The sequence below is a fragment of the Rhinichthys klamathensis genome, unplaced genomic scaffold (genome assembly GCF_029890125.1).
Source record: "Rhinichthys klamathensis goyatoka isolate OS25496 unplaced genomic scaffold, OSU_Roscu_1.1 h1tg000906l_1, whole genome shotgun sequence".
NCBI classification, from domain to species: Eukaryota; Metazoa; Chordata; class Actinopteri; order Cypriniformes; family Leuciscidae; genus Rhinichthys; species Rhinichthys klamathensis.
In genome coordinates, this window is record NW_026607252.1 from 32501 (window position 1) to 42500 (window position 10000).

General features: G+C 44.4%; 1 protein-coding gene across 1 annotated transcript in view; it reads right to left on the bottom strand.

Annotated features, from left to right (window-relative positions):
* Positions 1-10000, bottom strand: part of LOC130078543 (solute carrier family 45 member 4) — a 62744-nt gene that overhangs the window by 27595 nt on the left and 25149 nt on the right. Inside the window, 1 exon segment of the mRNA XM_056244081.1 lies at positions 6857-7679. Within this exon segment, the coding sequence (XP_056100056.1) occupies positions 6857-7139 (283 nt within the window). The 5' untranslated portion in view covers positions 7140-7679.

Below are 10000 nucleotides of genomic sequence, written 5' to 3' on the forward strand. Positions count from 1 at the left end.
CGGCCGCGAGCTGCAACACTAGCGTAGCGGCTTACAGCGCACAACGCAACTATATATATATATATATATATATATATATATATATATATACATATACTGTATGTGCTCTGAGACAGTAAGTAACAGTTACATTTGATGAAATAAAATTATTATTTTTATTTTTTTACATACGCACGTGAATTTGAGAATATCTATATAAAATATACATTTTTAAAAGGAAATATAAATGCATAAAGTACATGTTTCTTACTTTATATAAAATAAAAAACACGTATTATTTATTATTATGAATAATGTACAATTATATAAAATAAGAAACATGTATTTATTCTTAGTTTGAATGATCTATAATTATATAAAATAAATCATACCAATAAAATGGATTAATAACAAATATTTATTAATATAATTAATTATATATATATATATATATATATATATAATTAAAAACATTATACAAATAATAATAATAAAAAAATTATATATATATATATATATATATATATATATAATTTTTTATTATTATTAATTTTATAATGTTTTTAATTATATATATATATATATATATACACATAAATCCATACACACAATTTAGTTAAATAAATATATCATTGTTATTTTTTAAAATAATAAATGTGTTTCTTATAAAGTTAGAAAAATGAATTTTTATGCATTTATATTTCCCTGTAAAATGGACATTTAGAATAACAAATATATGTAGTTATTTGAGATTATTAAAAAAAAGTTTGATAGTCCAATATACTGCATATTTTGGCAAATGTTATAGGTTTTATACATTTGCATCCGGTATACATACAGCAGACATGGTACAAGTAACGTAGTGTGCTGCTTCAAACATAACCATACACACTGTGTGTGTAATCTAAGTAATTTTGTAAAGCACATCAACACATGTTTGTGGCTTGTGAAGGGCGTGTGTTTATGGTCTGTATGCTTGGGAATGAGGTCTGTTTGCTTAGTGGGAGTTTTTTTTCCCATCATTGCAGAATGTATAAAATCCAGAGTCTGTGAAAAGCAAAATTCCTTCACAAAATTCCACACATTTACTAGCTTAAAAAAACGACATGGCTCCTGTTTACCCCCAAACCAGCTGAGCATTCTGGGATACGCGTGTGCCTCATCCCGAACCGCGGAATCTGCTGAGTCACACATTCCCAACCCAGCGACGGGCCACACATTCCCTGCCTTTATGATCCTGTGTTTTCTGTCTCTGCACGTGGAATGCAAAGAGGGAATTTCAAATAGGCAGATTCATATTGTGGTTGTAAACATCCCCACACACACACACACACACACACGTGTTTACTTAGCTATCTAAATGGGGACATTCCATAGACGTAATGATTTTTATACTGCACAAACTGTATATTCTCTCCTCTTACACTAACCAAACCCCTCATCCTTCCCGTCGCGCACGCTAACCCGACCCCTGAACCTTCCCGTCGCGCACGCTAACCCGACCCCTGAACCTTCCCGTCGCGCACGCTAACCCGACACCTGAACCTTCCCGTCGCGCACGCTAACCCGACCCCTGAACCTTCCCGTCGCGCACGCTAAGCCGACCCCTGAGCCTTCCCGTCGCGCACGCTAACCCGACCCCTGAACCTTCCCGTCGCGCACGCTAACCCGACCCCTGAACCTTCCCGTCGCGCACGCTAACCCGACCCCTGAATCTTCCCGTCGCGCACGCTAACCCGACCCCTGAACCTTCCCGTCGCGCACGCTAACCCGACCCCTGAACCTTCCCGTCGCGCACGCTAAGCCAACCCCTGAACCTTCCCATCGCGCACGCTAACCCGACCCCTGAACCTTCCCGTCGCGCATGCTAACCCGACCCCTGAGCCTTCCCGTCGCGCACGCTAACCCGACCCCTGAGCCTTCCCGTCGCGCACGCTAACCCGACCCCTGAACCTACCCGTAACACACACTAACCCGACCCCTGAATCTTCCCGTCGCGCACGCTAACCCGACCCCCTCATCCTTCCCGTCACGCACGCTAACCCGACCCCTGAATCTTTCCGTCGCGCACGCTAACCCGACCCCTGAACCTTCCCGTCGCGCACGCTAACCCGACCCCTGAACCTTCCCGTCGCGCACGCTAACCCGACCCCTGAATCTACCCGTAACACACGCTAACCCGACCCCTGAACCTACCCGTAACACACGCTAACCCGACCCCTGAACCTTCCCGTCGCGCACGCTAACCCAACCCCTGAACCTTGCCGTCGCGCACGCTAACCCGACCCCCTCATCCTTCCCGTCACGCACGCTAACCCGACCCCTGAACCTTCCCGTCGCGCACGCTAACCCGACCCCTGAACCTTCCCGTCGCGCACGCTAACCCGACCCCTGAACCTTCCCGTTGCGCACGCTAACCCAACCCCTGAACCTTGCCGTCGCGCACGCTAACCCGACCCCTGAACCTTCCCGTCGCGCGCGCGCTAACCCGACCCCTGAACCTTCCCGTCGCGCACGCTAACCCGACCCCTGAACCTTCCCGTCGCGCGCGCGCTAACCCGACCCCTGAACCTTCCCGTCGCGCGCGCTAACCCGACCCCTGAACCTTCCCGTCGCGCACGCTAACCCGACCCCTGAACCTTCCCGTCGCGCACGCTAACCCGACCCCTGAACCTTGCCGTCGCGCACGCTAACCCGACCCCTGAACCTTCCCGTCGCGCACGCTAACCCAACCCCTGAACCTTGCCGTCGCGCACGCTAACCCAACCCCTGAACCTTCCCGTCGCGCACGCTAACCCGACCCCTGAACCTTCCCGTCGCGCACGCTAACCCGACCCCTGAACCTTCCCGTCGCGCACGCTAACCCAACCCCTGAACCTTCCCGTCGCGCACGCTAACCCGACCCCTGAACCTTGCCGTCGCGCACGCTAACCCGACCCCTGAACCTTCCCGTCGCGCACGCTAACCCAACCCCTGAACCTTGCCGTCGCGCACGCTAACCCAACCCCTGAACCTTGCCGTCGCGCACGCTAACCCAACCCCTGAACCTTCCCGTCGCGCACGCTAACCCGACCCCTGAACCTTGCCGTCGCGCACGCTAACCCGACCCCTGAACCTTCCCGTCGCGCACGCTAACCCGACCCCTGAACCTTCCCGTCGCGCACGCTAACCCAACCCCTGAACCTTGCCGTCGCGCACGCTAACCCGACCCCTGAACCTTGCCGTCGCGCACGCTAACCCGACCCCTGAATCTTCCCGTCGCGCACGCTAACCCGACCCCTGAACCTTCCCGTCGCGCACGCTAACCCGACCCCTGAACCTTCCCGTCGCGCACGCTAACCCGACCCCTGAACCTTCCCGTCACACACACACACACACGAGGGCGGATCAACCTCCACAAATCTTCTTATCCATTGCAATTGTCGTTCGGACACAAAGTGCCTGATCTTTGCAGACACAGTCACAGAAGACTCTAAAGTTAGCATGTCGCATCTCTCACACTGGCCTAAACCTAATCCTTTAAATCCAGGGAATTCTCCATTACTTTACATAATCACCAATGATACGCAACAGAGCAAATGAGAGCATTCTTAAACGACAATCAAGATTCACTTTCTACAGACAATTTAGATAATTATCAGAATGTGAAAAAAAACTTTGCAGTACTTTTCTAGCACAAAAAAAAAAAGGAAATCAAACTTAAACACTAAAGTGTACAATAAAGTACAATAAACAAAGAAATGTTGATAAACAGCACACTGTAAAGTTGCTGCCTTAAATTTAAGTACAATCAACTTGGATGTTTAAGTCATTTCAACTTAAATGACATTAAACTGACTTATCTTGTATAACTTATTAAAAAAAGTTGAAAATTGCTTAACTTATTTTGTTGAGTTAAAGCAATGTAAAAACATGTTGTCATAACGTATAGATCTTTTTTTTTTTTGCAGTGCAGTATGTTACAGGGTTTATGGTAACAGTTTACAATAGTAGTTAACATGATTTAACAATGAATATGATTAAACTACTAAAGTATTTATTAACCCTATAAGGTAATTTCAACATTATTAAATTCAGAAGTTGTATCAAATGGACAATGAATTAACTAATGTTAATAAATATGAACAAATACTGTAACAAATGTATTGCTCATTATCAGTTAATACATAAACTCATGTCAACTACTGAGACCGTACTGTAAAGTGTTGTAAAATTACATGCACAGATTATTGAGCGATGACTGAATCGGCTCTTTTGAAGGAGCAGTTCATTGAAATGACAGAGTTACAGCGCAATAAATTATGGAGAGAAAAACACTGTTCAGAGTAAATGTGTCCTCGGTTGCTGTCATGGTATGCTAGCAAGGTCTAGCGAGAAGTGTAGCTAATAACTAACTGGTGCTGCAGTGCGAACGAGTGAAAAAACGAAAAGTGTGTGCATTTATGCATTTAGGAGATGCAAAAGTGACTTACACTGCAATTAAAGGTGCAGTATTTCATATTGATAGCTAGTGATTGAATGGGTACTGCAGTTTAGAGTTGTTTCTCACGCCTCGACGCGCACGCAGGGTTGCCAGATTGAGCATAGGTAACAGGAATGAGCCATGGAAGGTGTCCAGCTTTACACTGAAAGCTGATCAGTTGATTCATCCATGTTTTCATATGCCTCTGGTCATACAGTGTTATAGATGGATCTGCGATCTCTGACCCAGTTCATTTGTAGGCTTGGCTGCAATAGACTGTTTCAACAACTGGCAACCCGGGGCGTCGAAATACTATTGGCTGAACTGGCAGTGGGCGGAGTCACACAGACCAGAACAAAAACAGACATTACGACACAGAACACACATTATAAAGTAGAATAAACAAAGTAGCATCTGTTTTCAGAACAGAACTGCCATGTTTCCTAAATATCTGCAAAAGCATATTCTTATGCTTTAGTACGGTCGACTAAATCACATACAGCACCTTTAAAGGCGTGTCCGAAATTTTTGCACGTAAAAAAATAAACACGAACTCACGTTATGTCAATCACTGCCTCCGAAACTTTCGTCCGTCATAAAAAAATTCGGATCGGATTCGATTTTCTGAAATTCCAAAATTCAGCTTTGATCACAGTTTAAAAGATTACCTGTGATAATATATTTCACAATATTGCTGTTTTTACTGTATTTTTGATCAAATAAATGCAGCCTTGAGCATTAAGAGACTTCTTTCAATAAACAAATAATGTAAACAATTTTTTTTTTAGGTTTTTATCCTGCTAAATATGAAAATACAGCAAAGTGTGGATTTAAAATGGGTTGTTATTGTGAATACCATTTCATGTTAACTTTAACAGAGTTAGTTGGGTTCCTTCATGAAAAAAGGCAAAAAATAAACTTTAGCAGTAATTGATTTAAGTCACATATACTATGTAGACGTAATTAAATAATATCACACCAATCACTGTTGGGCTTCCTGTTTAGGAAAGGGGACTTCCTGTTCAGAATGAGCATTATGATTATGAGGAACAAAAACGGCCCTGCTCCTCCAGACCCACAGCTGTTTGCATGAGTGAAATAAAGGCCTGGAGTGTCGTTTACATAATCTATGAACTGGCAGACGAGTCATGCAGCGCATGTCTCTCTCTCACTCTCACTTTCACTCTCACTCTCTCTCAAACACACACACACACTCACAGTGTGGTTCGCTATCTTTGTGAGGACTCTCCATAGATGTAATGGTTTTTATACTGACCAAACTGTATATTCTGTCCCCTTACACTAATCCTACCCCTAAACCTACCCATCACACACACACTAACCCGACCCCTAAACCTACCCATCACACACACACTAACCCGACCCCTAAACCTACCCATCACACACACGCACACGCACACACACACACACACACACACTAACCCGACCCCTAAACCTACCCATCACTCACTCACTCACTTACTCACTCACACGACCCCTAAATCTTCCCATCACACACACACACACTAACCCGACCCCTAAACCTACCCATCACACACACTAACCCGACCCCTAAACCTACCATCACTCACTCACACATACACACACACACGACCCCTAAACCTTCCCATCACACACACACACACACACACACACACACACACACACACACACACACACACACACAAACTAACCCGACCCCTAAACCTTCCCATCACACACACACAAACTAACCCGACCCCTAAACCTTCCCATCATACACACACACACACACAACCCCTAAACCTTCCCATCACACACACACACACACACTAACCCGACCCCTAAACCTTCCCATCATACACACACACACACACACACACACACACACACACACACACACACACAACCCCTAAACCTTCCCATCACACACACACACACACACACACACACACACACACACACTAACCCGACCCCTAAACCTTCCCATCATACACACACACGACCCCTAAACCGAACACCATCTCTGACACACACACACACACTAACCCGACCCCTAAACCTACCCATCTCACACACACACACTAACCCGACCCCTAAACCTACCCATCTTACACACACACACACACACACACACACACTAACCCGACCCCTAAACCTACCCATGTCTCACACACACACACACTAACCCGACCCCTAAACCCACCCACCCATCACACACACCCATCATACACACACACTAACCTGACCCCTAAACCTATCCATCACACACACACACGCAGCAGAAGAGGCCTGAAGTTTATCCAAAAAATAGAGTGAAAACATCATACACCAATTTGAAATCAAGGCACAAATATCAGATGTGTGCATCAGGCCGTGTTAGACTTTCTGATTTGGTTTCTTGTGATGTGAATGTTTCTGGTCAGTAAGTCTCACCGATCTGCAGCAGCACAGGCGTGACCAGCGCCGTCTCCATGGCATAGCAGAACTCTCGCCCGAACATGACGGCTCCGTGCATCACCCACTGGCGCAGTGGGATCCGGTCTATAGAAACCTCACTGACTGACTCCTCCTGACACTCCAAGCCCCGCCCTCCGGCCCCGCCCACTCCGTTAGCCCCGCCCCCTCCTCCATGTTTCTCCGCGGGCGGCCCCAGGGCCTGCATCTGCACGGCGTCGGCCTCGGTGTTCTGCGGGGCCATCCTCGCTGTCGTCGGCATGCACTCGGAGCACGGGTCACGTGTGGCTCCACGCACGACCAACAGCAAACACACACAAATCTAGGAAGAATAAAGCCTTTCTGTCGAGGAGCTCAGCCGTGGATTGCACTCAGAGAGAGGTATATATCCTGAAACCTGGCGTTTGAATGAGGCCTCCTGCAGGAGCCCTGGGACGGGCCAAGTCGGGGGATTTGGGTCGGACAGGGGAGGATATGACTCTATCATGAGGTCACTCCTGCTGGTGTGATGTGTCAGTGTGTATGTGTGAGTGAGTGTGTGTGTGTGTGTGTGTGTGTGTGTGTGTGTGTGTATGTGTGTGTGTGTGCGCATGTACTGGTGTGTGTTTGTGTCTGTGTGTGTAGGTGTGTTTACTGTCTACTGGAAACAGTAAAAATCCATATCAATTGCCATTCAGTTAATACCAGTTTCATGATTTGTATAGAGGCGGTGCTGTAGAGGGTGGAGGGCAGGCCGAGGGGTGAAGGGCAGGAGAAACCAGACGGAAAGCACCGGAGAATCCCCATGGAGTGACCGATCAATCTGAAAGAGGGAAGGAGAAGGAGAGAGAGAGAGAGAGTGTGTTACTTAAATTACAAAAAAGGTCTCACACAATATGCATGAATTTTTATGCCCAAAAATGCATGTACTTTTATGCCCATACATGCATGAACTTTTATGCCTATAAATGCATGTACTTTTATGCCTATAAATGCATGTACTTTTATGCCCATTAATGCATGTACTTTTATGCCCATAAATGCATGAACTTTTATGCCCATAAATGCATGTACTTTTATGCCTATAAATGCATGTACTTTTATGCCCATTAATGCATGTACTTTTATGACCATAAATGCATGTACTTTTATGCCTATTAATGCATGTACTTTTATGCCCATACATGCATGTACTTTTATGCCCATACATGCATGTACTTTTATGCCCATACATGCATGTACTTTTATGCCCATACATGCATGAACTTTTATGCCTATGTACTTTTATGCCCATAAATGCATGAACTTTTATGCCCATAAATGCATGTACTTTTATGCCTATTAATGCATGTACTTTTATGCCCATACATGCATGTACTTTTATGCCCATACATGCATGTACTTTTAAGCCCATAAATGCATGAACTTTTATGCCCATAAATGCATGTACTTTTATGCCTATTAATGCATGTACTTTTATGCCCATACATGCATGTACTTTTATGCCCATACATGCATGTACTTTTTAGCCTATAAATGCATGTACTTTTATGCCCATAAATGCATGTACTTTTATGCCCATACATGCATGTACTTTTATGCCCATACATGCATGTACTTTTATGCCCATTCATGCATGTACTTTTATGCCCATTCATGCATATACTTTTATGCCCATACATGCATATACTTTTATGCCCATACATGCATGTACTTTTAAGCCTATTAATGCATGTACTTTTATGCCCATACATGCATGTACTTTTAAGCCTATTAATGCATGTACTTTTATGCCCATACATGCATGTACTTTTAAGCCTATAAATGCATGTACTTTTATGCCCATAAATGCATGAACTTTTATGCCCATAAATGCATGTACTTTTATGCCCATACATGCATGTACTTTTATGCCTATTAATGCATGTACTTTTATGCCCATAAATGCATGTACTTTTAAGCCTATAAATGCATGTACTTTTATGCCCATAAATGCATGAACTTTTATGCCCATACATGCATATACTTTTAAGCCTATAAATGCATGTACTTTTATGCCCATAAATGCATGTACTTTTATGCCTATAAATGCATGTACTTTTATGCCCATAAATGCATGTACTTTTATGCCCATACATGCATGTACTTTTATGGCCATAAATGCATGTACTTTTATGCCCATAAATGCATGAACTTTTATGCCCATAAATGCATGTACTTTAATGCACTTTTATCCAAAGTAACTTACATTGCATTCAAGATATTACATTTGATGAGTTCATACATTCCCTTGGAATTGACCCCATGACCTTGGTGTTGCGAGCACCATGCTCTGTGGTCACACATGCAAGACTCACTGACTCAATGCTAAGGTTTTTTCATCATATTAAGCCCCGCCACATATTATTTCCCGCTCAATATTGTTTTTTCACTCAAAAATGTTAAATAACTGCAGTTGCATGCATTGATAATGCAGTTGCATGTTGTCCTTAAGCATTTCTCTAGAACATTCCTCATTTTTTGTTTTAATTTAGTCGGAGGTTCTTGAGTTCAACTCCAAACAAACAGCAGAATTAACATATTTGGCGGGATTATACGTGGAGCTTTCAGAGATTAGCGCTAAAAATGCGGCTGTGATTATGGCACGTTTCAGGACAGGACGGAAATTCACGTTAAAAGCCCAAAGCATTAAAGTGTGCGCAAACAATCAGCTCCGCAGTGGCCCTTCATAACCCTCTTAACAAGACTGAGATGTGCGGTCTAGAGGGCTCTTTAAGACCCAACACAATGCACTTCACTCAAGGTTCACACTGGCGCAACAGAGCCCACATTGTGCTTGTGCGGGCCGAGTCTCCTGATTACACCACGCTGCTATTTACGGCTCAGAGGATTCAGAAACCAGGCAAAGAGGAAGGGAAACAAGCATTTCCTGAATGCCACACCAAAAACAAACACGGAGTAAACCAGTCCATCAGTCCGGGTGTGGACAAGTGACGCTCTTCCTCCTAAAGCTGCATTACTGTATCAGAACTGGGGTTGTTCCTGGTTGTTTTAGCGGGCGATCTCAGGCTCCTGCAGGCTTGTTTATCATGTGAGACTCTGATAAGACACGAATACTATCAGATTACAGCTCTGTTCCGCGTA